The sequence below is a fragment of the Nestor notabilis genome, unplaced genomic scaffold (genome assembly GCF_000696875.1).
Source record: "Nestor notabilis isolate BGI_N333 unplaced genomic scaffold, ASM69687v1 scaffold20542, whole genome shotgun sequence".
NCBI classification, from domain to species: Eukaryota; Metazoa; Chordata; class Aves; order Psittaciformes; family Psittacidae; genus Nestor; species Nestor notabilis.
Window position 1 is genome coordinate 2,818 of NW_009919937.1, and position 12,471 is coordinate 15,288.

Genomic DNA, 12,471 nt, shown 5'->3' on the forward strand with positions numbered 1-12,471 from the left:
GGGGGAGCTGGCAGGCCCTGGCCTACCTGCTGACCAGAAACCAGGGTGATGGGCACTGTGCAGTCACTGGGAGAGCTTTGCTGGGCTGCTCTTCTGCCCGGCTCCGCAGCGGGAAGGGCAGCGTGGCCGGGTGGGGGTTTGGGGTTAACTGAGAGCTCTTTAGCAGGACGGTTCTGCATGGGGAAAGGGAAGGACAATGCAATCGGTCCGAGCTCAGCTGTGCTTTCCCTGGGCACAAAGGCTTCACCAGCACACAAATCCCACCAGATCCAAGTGTCCAGACCTGGCACACGGACAGGGAAGCCTTGACCTGAGCTTCCCTCTCCCGGCTGCCTCCCTTCTCCCCCAGCAGCTGGGAGCAGATGAGGCCAAAGTCCCGGCGATCTCCGTTTTGCGCTGAAGGCTGATAAACCCACACAGGCCCAGGCTGGCAGCAACCTCCACCCAGCCCTCCTTTGTGCAGGAGAAAGTCAATATTTAAACCCAACTCTGTTTCCTGGGCTGACAGGGGAGCACTGGGGCTGTTGGGGGTGAAATCCCTGGCTCCAACCCAGGCGCTGGGCCCAAACCTCCTCCCATAACCCTTGGTTTGTTCTCCCAACCACAAGTTTCACCCTAGATCTCATCTCCTATGGGAGCAGGGCCTCATCAGCTACATGACAACCAGCTGCAGGGCCAGGCACCCAATAATGAGGCAGCAATTTAAGGGAGGAGAGTGTGCAGTCAGGGTTTGGGTTGGCTTCTTTGCTCCTGGTGCAAACACAGTCCCCACAGTGTAACACCTCAAAGGAAGCATCAGATGAGAAGAACCAGGGATAGAAATGGGAGGAGGTAAGGAAATATTTAATCTTTCTATAAATGGCAGCTGCTACTTCAAGCTAAGGCAGTGCTCTGAAAGCCTTGAAACGTGGGTTTCATTTAAAGTGACCAAAAACTCTATTCAAGTGATGTGTTTCCAGCGAAGTTTGTGGGTCCCAGTGAACTCAGCAGAAATTGCTGGCAGGATGCTTGCTCTGGTGCAGGTTTAGTTAAATCCCTGAAGTCAATTCCTCAAAGGAAAGGAAATTGCCCTTTACATTGCAGTGGCTGCAGCCAGGCTGTGTATAGGGTGTAGGAGGTTTTACCAGTGTTTGACCAGCAGAAGGTGGCCTTAACTTTGAGGGTGAAGGCTCCTGTATGTTCCTCCGGTGGTGTTGGGTGTTCTGGGAGATGCAATGCCCAGTGCTGGGGTAGGCAAGAAACCAGCTGTGATAAAAGGTCACTGGGTGAGGATCCAGGGGTTGAGGTGCCTGGGGGGATGGAGCAGCTGAGCTACCAAGGGGGTCTCCATCAGCTCAGGGTTGAAAGCTCTTCCCTGTGAGGGTGCTGAGGCGCTGGCACAGGGTGCCCAGAGAAGCTGTGGCTGCCCCATCCCTGGCAGTGTTCAAGGCCAGGTTGGACACAGGGGCTTGGAGCAACCTGCTCTAGTGGAAGGTGTCCCTGCCCGTGGCAGAGGGTTGGAACTGGATGAGCTTTAAGGTCCCTTCCAACCCAAACCACTCTGGGAATCTGTAATTCTAAACTCCAAATACCTGCTTTCATGTCTGGGTGCACTCAGTGCCATTTGCTCAGCCTAAGCCCACCAACTTCCACAGAGCTATGGAAGCTCACAGGGAATCTGAGTTTGCCACAAGTTGGATTAGCCCCTGCTTTGGGGAAGAAACTGAAGGAAGTGGCTGTCTCAAACCTTCCCAGAGGGAGCGAGCCTGTTATGCAGAAAAAATAACAATTTTAATAAAAAGAAACACCCAAGTTAGTTGTTTTATAGCTGTATTTTGGAGCATAGTTAAATCCTCTTTGAAATCATCTCTGGTGTTAGGGAACAGGACCATGCATTATTTAACTCTTGTTACCGTAACACAAACTGTTTGGAAGGAAGGGAGAAAAGTCAGGACCCACTTCACAACACCAAAAGGAGCTGGGTTGGGGCTGCTGGTCCCAGCACTGTCCCACAAGCCCTGGCTGGGAGGCGTGGATCAAACCCGTCTGATGCAGGGAAACCCCTGTGCCACAGCAGGTTGGGGTCCCAGAGGATAAGGAGATGTGACCCCACACAGCAACCTGCTCGGGGACCAAAGCCTCCCCACAGGGAGTGCAGCAACACCTCTGTGCAAAAGACTGCTTCGTGGGGGAACCAAACGGGGGAATCAGCCTGGCTGCTGTGACAGCACAGACTGGTGCAAATAACCCTCTTGTCTGGAGAGCTGAGGATAAATCCCTCCCTGCTGCCACCAGTGCTGCTATGGAAGAACCAAACATGTGCACAAGGAGCCCTTGATCCTGGTGCCTTGCAAGCCTTTGGCCAGCTCAAGGTTTGTTCCTTTATTCCAGCCCTGGACCAAGTGCTGCTCCTGCGGGGAGAACCCTTCAGTGTAACCACAAGCAGGACAGAGCCAGGCAGCAGCTCAGCACCACAACGTGCAGCTCCAAGTCCATCAGTGCAGCAGCGATGCTGGGGCTCATGGTGCTGACGGCTGGGAGATGCTCCTGTGGTACCCCCGTGGCAGTGCCACCAGGCCCCATCTCCCCTGGAAAACACAAACCCAGCAGCTCTGTGGGGTGAATCCTATGTACATCAGCCCATCCTGCTGCGAAAAGCCTTCCCAAGGCAGCTGCCATCACAGCACACAGCCCTCTCAGCGCTCTCTCCATGTCCAAGACCCAACACCACTCCAGAGCCGAGCTGTGCCTGTCCCTTTGGGACTGTGCTGTTCTTTGTACTGGGACTTGTTTCTCTCTTCTGTTTTGATACTCCAATTTCCCTTTCACACCTTGGGAGGTGGTGAGCTTCCTACTGTTCAGGTACCCTCAAAACCTCAAATACAGGTTGCCCAGGATGAGCCATGCCAACGTTTGCCCTCTCCAGAGGAGAAGAGGCAGGAAGCTGGTCAGCTGCTGTAGCCTCCCCAGCAAGGAGACCCTGGGTCTCCTGCTGCTCCCCAGCTCAGGCAGAATGAAGCAGTCTTTTGTCCCTCTTTTAGTATCTGGGCATTTCCTGGTTTCCCAGACTTCCAGAGCCACAAACTGGACCAAAGAGACAAGTCAACATTCTTCTGCTCTCTGCTGCACATCCTGGTTGAAACAGCCATGAGGATGGAGATTTGGTCCAGCTGGAGCCTGAAGCAAGATGTCCAGAAGCCAGTTTGGTGCTGGCCTTACTGGAGAGGAGGTGTCTTGTTCTGGCACCATGGAGTTTGGATCAAAAACTAAAACTATACATAAATCAAGCTCAGGGTTTCTTGAGGACTCCAAGTTCATCACCTCTCCCAGCCCAGGAGTCAGTCGATGGGGAAGCAGGCGGCTGGGATGGGAGCTCTGCGGAAGAGCAGGCTGGAGCCACGGAACAGCTGCCCCTGGGGAGGAGGAGGAAGAGGAGAAGAACAGAAAGTGCAGGGTCAGGGCAGCCACACTGGGACCTGGCCAGAGATCTGCAGCTGGTTTAGCAGGGACCGACTCATGCCCACTGCAAGGTCTGAGTACTCCGGGGTGCTACAGAGGAGAAAGTGGGGTTTCAGCCCCTTGGGTGCTGGCGTTGGGCCTTTCCCCTATGGATAAGGGTAGAGAGGGGCAGAGTCGCCCTCCTTTGCTGCGCGCAATGCACTGGCTAAAAGGCTCCAGGCTGCAAGCTCAGGGTATGTAACAGGCAGAGCAGTACTGCCACGCTGGGTACCAGTGTCACAGCTGGAGGATGGAGACAGGTTACAGCACAAGAAGGATGTGGCTCAGGAACCTCAGGAAGGAGCACTGTGAGCCCCAAGCCCTGCGTGTGCCCCTCACCTGAGCACTGAGATACCTCCAGCAGTGGATCCAGGATGTGAATGCAGGAGCATAGGGAGGGAGGCCAGCACGCAACCTGCATGGCAACAAGAAATAGCTGAGGTGGTCTGTGGAGGTGTCACATTATCCAACAGGTAACACAAGAGGAACAGTCATTGCAAGTGAGGACACACAAACAGTGTCTATACTGGGCTGAAAGCCAAATGACCAGCTCATTATTTACAATGCAACAGATCATGTAATTTAATTACCCCTGGAGTGTACAAACAAGGAGTGTTACCTGGATGCATTAATCCAGGGCTATGCACTGTACCTACACCTTCAAGAGCCAGCAGATACCAGGAAAACACCACACCAGCACCTGGGATCCAGTCCCCTTCCCACAAGCATGAATGCAGAAGATGTCTTGCAGCAGTGGGATTGGGAAAGCCAGTTTGTTCCTGCTCCTGTCTGCACCCATTGCTGTGTCCAGCTTTGTCTTCCCTTGTGCTGCTCCCCAGCACAGCCCCTTTGATCCCTCCTGCCTCAGGTCTAGTTCAGACTGGACCACACCGCCACAACTCTCCCTATTTCTCTCCACTTGAGCTTTTGTGCTGCTCTTGTCTCTGTCCTCTGATCTAAAATTATAAGCAACCTGGGACACGAAAGGAGATGGCTCTGCGAGGTGCCATCAAGTTTATGGCTCTGTATGAAAGCTTTACGATCGTTAGCAGAGGATTCAGCCAACAAGGGGCTGGAAGAAAGGAAGGGAAAGCCTTAGATCTCAGTTTGATGGACATACCCACAGTTGTTCACTGCCATGAGATCTCCCACCAGAAGGAATGGGTATGTCAGCATGCTCACAGCGATCTGAAAGCACAGAAAACCAGTAGCCTCTCTAATGTTCACCGTGTCAGAAAAGCTGTTCCCAGCTTTGGCATGTTAGCAAAGTTCTCTTCATTTGGATATAAAGGACAGACCAGTCTCTGCCCCAGACCATGAGCTCTCGCCCCACAGATGGCAGGAAGAGGAGAAAGGACACAGCAGTTGCCTACATACCCCTATCACGAACTTGGTGTAGCTCCGGATCACTGATGCCTGGCTGAACTGCAAAGAGAAACCAAAGGGATTGTGGAGGAGACGGGTGATACCAGGCTGCCACTGTCACTAGGTGACATCCCTCTGAGCCTCAGACAAAGAGCATGGGGCAGGGGAACAAGGGGGAAAGCCACAGTAATCACACTACATCCCAGCTGGGAATCAGCGAAGACGTTTGCTATCAAAGCTGATTCCTCCTAAACTGCATCTGAAACAGCCCTGAGCAGACGCAGCACCTCAGCACTTTCACAGGGCTTCATTCAAAGCCCAGTGTCTGCATTAAATGAACCCCCACTTCCCATTAACTCCTTCCAACTGCAGCAGTTTGCTACGGGCCTCCCAACCCCTCCACTGGGCACTTGCACTCACGTTATCATCCACGGCGTAGGTGTTGATGAAGTGAGCCAGGAGGTTGCAGCACCAGAGGAAGATGACATCCCCCAGGACGTGAGGGACTAAACCGCTGCAAGGGTGAGAAGACGGGGGTGAGGTGCAGAAGGGTCCAAGTGCTGCCTTCTGAGGTGCTCAGCCCTCCCTCCACCAGCACAGAGGAACCCCACTCCCCCAGAATGCAACTTTACTTTGGGAGGAAGAGAAAGGAAGAGCCCTCCAGGCCTTCAAACATGGTCCTACATGTGCTGCAGCTGCTCTAGCCAGGGGATGCTCTGGAGTAGGAAGTTTGGGATCTGCCATTCAGGCACAACTCAGCCAAGTCCCCTTTATCTACCCCAAATGCCTCCTTGGCCAACTCCTGCTCTGAAACCCAAGTGAGACACAGACGAAGTGGATCTATTAAGTCTGTTTTACAGATGCTCCTCTGGATGCAGAATGAGAAGTTCATCTCTGTGGACTCTTCCTCCTTTTAGAAATGAAAATGAGGGGGACTGTTCCTGCAAAACCCACTACTGCAAAGTGGGATTAACAGGGGGCAGCACCCCAGTCCCTCTGATGCCCCCTGGGAGCATGGCTGCTTTGGTTTCTGCCTCATCCACACAGAGACAGGGCTCACAGCAGCACGAGCATCCCCAGCTCCTGCAGGAAATGCCACTAAAACATTACAGAACAGTTCAGAGGGTTTCTCCAGGTCAGCCCTTCCCCAGCATCTGCTGCACCACTGCAGGCATCGAGCATAGGGCCTGCTGCTTTGGCTCTGTGGCTGTTCCACTGCAAAAGGATCCAGGTGTAGGTTAAAGCTGTGTTTAACCAGCAGATGTGTTCAGACAATTCTGAAAATGCCCCCAGGTTCTGTTGGGCCACCTGAGTGTTTGCTGGGCTGGGAAAAGCCACCTCCAAGCACACAAGTCCGAGTCATTCCTTTCTTCCCAAACATGGTGCTGCCCATTTGGAGCAGGGGACCAGTCTCGTTTCCTGCAGCAGCACAGCTGGGACTGCACGCTCTGCTCCAGCCTGCTGCTTGCTTGGTGTTGGGGTTTATGCTTTTTGGAGACAAGCTGTATATTGTCAAGGCCCCAGCAGCTCTGGAGATGCAGCGCACGTCTCAGGCTGGGCACAGCAGAAGTCTTTAACAGAAGAGCTGCTGGCTTTGAAGATGTGATAGATGAGAGCAGCAGGCAGGACAAGGAAATCAAAGCTCTCTGGTCCCAAGGAGATGGTCTGCTTTGTGTTTAGCTTTCAGCCTTTGGGGAAAAAAAAATCCTTTCTCTAACTCAAAGTCAGGTCTGAAGCACACTCCTGAGCTGCTGCAGATACAACAGGGGCTTAATAAAGCCCCGAAACAGAGGCTGGGCCATGGCAGCCATGTAAGGAAAACCTCACCCATCTGTTGGTAGAGAATCACATCTTTTGTTCCACGTGCAATGAGGATCCATCCCTCTTCCATCACCCAAGTAACAATGGATGCTGGGCCAAGCTTCTAGGATGACTGGAGACCAGGGCTCTGAGAGGTGCAGAAAGGGGCTTAAAAACCCAAATTCCTTTGTGCTACATCTCAAGCCTGGTGAGAAGTCCAAGGGGATGTGGACAGGAATATTTGTAAGGGAGAAGCCATTAAAAGCTAGAACAGGAGCAGGCAGATGAGGAAGGCTGTGTGATGTACAGTGCTGTGACCCAGAAGGAGAAACCCCAGTGTCAGGGAGCTGGGACAAGTCATCTTCAAGCTGATCATGCAAAGCAGTTCTGGAGCCCAGGGAACATCCTTCCAGCCTGCTGGCAGGCAGGAGACTGCTGCAGATACGACGGGAAGGAGATATGCTCATCCCCTGAAAGTGTCTATCTCTAGCCAGGCACACATCCAGAGCATGCCCCTGTTGGTGCTGCACAGAGGTTGTAAGGCCACCAGAAACAAGTGATTTTAATGATTTTAAGGGAGCAATAATTTTTAAGGGAGAGGATGTGTTTGGATTGCAATGGGAGGCTCTCCAGAGGACTGGAGAGCAGGAAAGCAGCAGTTTGGTTCTACAGATGCAGTTTGTGCTCCCTTCCCAGCAGTGTGATTTCCTAGTGGGGAAGTAGAGCACGTATAACTTCAGAGCCCTCCTGAGACATTTTGGGTTGTGTTAAAGCCTTTCCTGTGAACTATTAAGTTTAATTAGGCTCCCACCAGTGTTTATTTTATGTGGATGGAAGGGAATGCAGCGGTTCCTTTCACGTTTATTCCTCAGGAGGTGAAAGGGAAGGAGGATTGCAGCCTGCTCTGGCTGTGCCCCACACACAGGGAACATCCCAGAGGAACCTGTATTTAATGGAGATCTGGGGCTGCACAGCCCAGCAGAGGCTGTGGGCTGCAAAAGGAGGATGTAGTGACACTCAAACTGATGGGAGCTCTGCAGGCCTCAGGCCCTTTCCCCTTGGGGATAAGGGGACCATAGGTGATACCGCCATGATTGCTTGCCTCTCCCTGATGCATTTATGTTTTATGTGGAGGCCCAGATTTTGTGACTGCAGAGCCAAAGGCATCAGGCCTGAAATCCCCTCCTGAAATGTCAGAGCTGCCTTTACTATTGCTGACATACTAAGGCGAGTTACCTCCCCACTGGGAGCAGAGGCAGCATGTGGTTCTGCTTTTATATAGATGGGGAAAAAAAGGCAAAAAAGCATTAAATAAGGGTTCAAGGAAAAAGGTGTCCACAAGAATTCCACTTCAGTGATGCCACCAATTCACCACCACACTTCATATACAGTTGGAAGCACCTTTCAGCTCCTTGTGGTCCAGACAGCGGTGCCACTAAGCTGGGCAGCATCATGCTCCTGCTGTAGAGGCAACCAGGCTCATCACAAGCACCCATGGCGCTCCTCAAGGAATGTGCTTCTTAGCCAGCCCCTGGCTTTTATTTCAACAAGGGGTCTCATTGTTGCACTTGACCTTGGTGCCTGTTGCACAAACAAATGCTTTAAATGCCCCTTCACTGAAACATAAAGAAGCATCAAGGGAAAAAGAGAAAGGTATGAAAAAAATACTGGGTTTCTCTGGACTCTGAAGGTTTGAGTGAAGATAAAATCTGGGGCAAACTTAATGGTCAAGCTGGAACGCTGTCAAAGTCACAGATTTAATCTGTGTTCATGGGAGTGATGAGAGTCCCAGAGTCGGGCAAGGTTCTGGAGCTCAGCACCACCCAAACTGAAGTTGGTAGAGCCACTGGTGCCTCTGGACTACAGGAGAAGGTACTGAAACAACAACTCACGTACACAAAGAATCCCAGGATCCCTTCTTCCTTAAGTATCCTGCCAATGGCACTGAACACACCACTGTAAAGGAAGGAAAAGAGCTGTAAGTGTCCAGGGTTGCTCTATCTCTGTCCTGTGCAGCTTCACAGGAGTTCTGCAGCCACCAGCCAGAGGAGTGTCACCCCAGCCACTGCGCCAGCACTGCAGTGTGGCTCTGCAGCTCTGTTCTTGCTGCTTCTCCTCCACCTATGAAGGAGGGTCAGGTCTGCCCAGGACAACGCTCAACTTGCTGACAACCACTCAAATGCTGAAGCTAGAAGAGCTCTGCTTGGCTTTGCGTGAGTGGATGCACGTGCTGCAGCCACAGCACATCACATGCTTTGATTTGGCTGATTCTCGGCCCAAGAACCCTGTGCTGTCTCTGGAAACTCACGCTGGCTGTCATGGGTTAGCTGTAGTGGTGTCCAGCACGCTTTCATGTGGCTGCATGTGTAGTTTTGCCCTACAGAGAGGCAAGTATTACTGAAAAAGGCTTGGAAAATTCTTGCAGGGCTTCAGCAATGTCTTGTGTTACCTACTCTGCCTCCCTGCTGGCTTCTCTTTCTATTAACACCTGAAGCAAGAAGGCAGGAGACTCACTGCGTGATGAGACACGTGTGTTACAGCCACCAAAACCCCCATGGGCACAAGGCAGAACCAAGGCACGCTGGGGACAGAGCCCAGCCTTCCCCTGTCCCTTCACCCTGCAGTTACCCACCCTCTAAGCACAGCTCGGATTCACTTTCTGGTCTCCCAAGCCTCCTGGGTTGCCACATCCCTCACTGCACGGAGCATCTGGCACTGCTGACTCCCAGACTTATGTTTGTGTGTGCCCAAACCCTTCAGAGCTGCAGCCACTCACCTGTACTTGACTTCCCGGCCTATGAACTGGACCATGCAGCGCATAGAGATCACTAGGAGGAGAGAAACACAGGGCTGGCAAAGAAACAAATCCTGTTTGGGTTGCAATGGATGTGAAGGAAAATACAGCCTGACTCTTCTGCCCTCCTTTCCCTCCAGTTGTGTCACCTCCAGCTCCTCTCAGTGGTCCTCATTAGAAACTGGTGACCTCCCTGGTACTGTAGGTGATGGGAGGGATTTCTGGCCCTAATCCAAATGGAATCTATATGGTGAGCTCTTGGATGAATGAATGGTGCTCCTCACTGCTCTGCTGGGTTAGTCCTTGAAGGCCAACCCAAGCGTCAGTCACCCTAAGACCTGTATCTGCTCTGTGGTTTCATACTAAGCCATTTATGATAGAGAAGCACATGAAGTAATCGGGGTTTTGGGGTGATCCCCAGTCCAGAGAGAGCTGCCAGGCAGGGGGACAGGACTCACCGTGCAGCGGATGTGAGACAACGCGGGACATGCACTGCATCATCATCTCATGGGAGGTCTGGGAAGAAACAAACCCACAGCAGTATGAAAAGCTGCACTGCTCCACAAGCACAGATCAGGCTTTTCCCTCAGCACAGGGAAACCCATTTTGGGTCCCCTTTTGAAATCTATTGTTCATAGCAGACCTCTATTCCTATGGAATATTTCATAGCTGGACACAGGGTGGCTACTAAATCCCAAACCCTTCTCACCCAGAGGTTCTCTCCAAGTAATTCTGCCCACAGTTTAAGCTTCCTCTGCTCTCCAGGCACAACACTGTGATCTCCCTGATCACCCATGAAGATGCAATATCCCCTCCTCACCTCTTTCACCACTTTCCTAAGGGAGGTCTTCACATCATCCTTGTTGGAAACATGCTCCATGTCTTCCAGTGGAAAGGCCTGAGTGAAGAGAGAAGAAACATGGTCAAAACTGAAGGAGACACTGACCCACAAACCCTCAATGTTTGAGGACAGGAGGAAACCAAGAGCAGTTGTGCTCTAGATGGGAGGAGAAAAACAGGCAAAAGGGAGCACAGGAGAAGGAAGGATGGAAAGTAAAACGGGGGAAGAGAAGTGTTGTTGGAATTACACAGGTTTAAAAGGAAGTTTGGGGGATAGGGGCACTGTTCTCCTGTCCTGGAGGAGTATTCTGAGCCCTTAGGAGAGATTTGGGCCTTTTAGTCCTCCATGTGCAGTCATCGCTGGGGGCAGGCACACACAGGCCCCCTGCAGTAGCACCAGCCACCCCAGCAAGCTGATTTATGGAGAGAGGAGCTGACCTTTACCTTCTTCACACTCCCCCTGGTGATGGTTGATAAAGTGCTTGAGATGAGGCGAGGAGTAAGACCACGGAAGAGGCCTCTCTTTCCATCCACTTCCACAATGTGTCTGGCTGGGTAAGAAAACACCAGGCTGCTGTCAGCTGGGAGCAAGAGCCCCCCAAAGACCTCCAGCCAAAACCACATTGTAGTGATTTAGTGTAACAGGCCTAAACTTCACATAGGATGCAAAGAATCCTTAAGTATTCCCTGTCATCTATCTAATCTGGAAGGACAGCTTCAGTATTTTGGGCTACTTCTCATCTTTTGACTCTTCTGCTCACCTGGAAGGGCCACAAGGTGGGTTGGACTGGAGCAGGGCAGGGAGGGATCATCTCATGTGTTGTGTGGTGCCACCTCCTCCCTCCTCCACCCTGGGGGTTGACATGGATTTCACAAACCCACCTTCAGCTCCTGCCCCACCACCTTCTCCCAGGCAAACTTCCTCAGGTCTCCAGCCGAAACAACAGGTCCCAGTTTCCCCCTGACATAACAAGGTGCAACACAATCCACTGCATTCTTGTGAGTACTGCTCTTGCCCCCCATCCTCTGCTGTCCCAAGCTAAGATCTGCACATCTCTATCACCCATCCCTTTGGAAAATGCATATTCCAAAGGGCAGCATCAGAGTGCTGCCAGCCCTGGGTGTCCCAGGATGGGTTTGGGATCAGCCCAACCTGGCTTTCAGGACCATGTGCTGCCCTTCCCCACAGCAAACCCACTGGGAAAGCAACCCCCGAGGTCACAGAGCATTCACCCGCCTCTCCCGTGCTGCTCCAGCCACAAAGAGAGAAAAACAGTCACTTTTTTTCCTTCTAAACATATTACCTTCCCCTTTTCTTGGGATTTCTGTCCATTTAGGGCTCCATCTACAACACAAACGAGCAGGGCAGGGGGGCAAGTTATTGCAGGGCTGTTTGGTAGCAAAGGCAGGCGCTTTGCTGTCTCTAACACACACCAAACCCTCCACCAACAAACCTGCCCCACCTAAACCCCCACCAACCCCTCTGCTACGGTGTAAACTCAGAGCAACGTGCCACGGGAAGGGGATGAAGCACCAACGCCAGCGCCACCACCTTCTTGACCCCAACAACAGGTAGGTACATCTTTGCCTTGCAACTAGTTGTTGGGGTTTATGTCTTGCTGCAGCCTCGGGATGATCCCAGTGGGGATGTGGGAGTGCTGCCTGGGGTCAGCAGCTCCCTGCCCTGGATTTAGGCAGGACCTTGAGCTGGCAGCGAGGGATGTTTGCTCACCATAGGTGAAGAAGCCGGGCAGGTAAAGGACTTTCCTTCCCAGCACATTTCTTCCAATGGTTGGAGGTAGTGGCTCATGCCCGACCTGCAGAGAAACCCTATGAGCAGGTTCCTGTCTGGCATTCCCAAAGCTCCTGAAGCCATGCGGCCTCAATCCCAGCATCTGTGAGCTGCCAAAGGGCCCCATTCTCACTGTCACCCTCAGATAAACGGGGATCCCGTGGCACTGGCAGTCCCTTTCCCACTGTCCTCGAGCCGAGCCTCTCATTCCGTGGGGTCCCTATTACAGAAGGTCTCAGGCCACCCTTCACACGGGCATTTTCCATCCCCAGTGCAGAGGGTATCCTCATCCCCCCTGTTTTTATAGGGACCCCCACTGGACACCGTGTCCCCATCCCATCATATGAGGGGGTCCCAACCCCCTGCTATAAGGGTGTCCCCACCGTACAGGGGTCCCCATCCC

At 52.5% G+C, this 12,471-nt stretch overlaps 1 protein-coding gene across 1 annotated transcript; it reads right to left on the reverse strand.

Moving 5' to 3' along the window:
• Positions 1–3,317: 3,317 nt before the first annotated feature.
• On the reverse strand, positions 3,318–12,195 carry LOC104402563 (mitochondrial carrier homolog 1-like). The gene is made up of 11 exons (XM_010010465.1): positions 12,009–12,195; positions 10,721–10,827; positions 10,257–10,334; positions 9,895–9,952; positions 9,419–9,470; positions 8,539–8,598; positions 5,263–5,356; positions 4,855–4,902; positions 4,598–4,665; positions 3,817–3,892; positions 3,318–3,392 (listed from the first exon to the last, which is right to left on the reverse strand). Exons 1-11 carry the CDS (start codon positions 12,193–12,195, stop codon positions 3,318–3,320), a joined length of 903 nt encoding a protein of 300 aa, XP_010008767.1.
• Positions 12,196–12,471: the final 276 nt, after the last annotated feature.

Bases quoted from the DNA above. Each gene is read 5' to 3' on its own strand.
- LOC104402563 (XM_010010465.1), bottom strand. From the start codon at position 12,195: ATGGGGCCCTTTGGCAGCTCACAGATGCTGGGATTGAGGCCGCATGGC. The intron at 10,828-12,008 runs GTGAGCAAACAT...TTTCTTACCCAG, and splicing joins GCCCGGCTTCTTCACCTATG to CCAGACACATTGTGGAAGTG. The intron at 10,335-10,720 runs GTAAAGGTCAGC...CTCTTCACTCAG, and splicing joins CCAGGGGGAGTGTGAAGAAG to GCCTTTCCACTGGAAGACAT.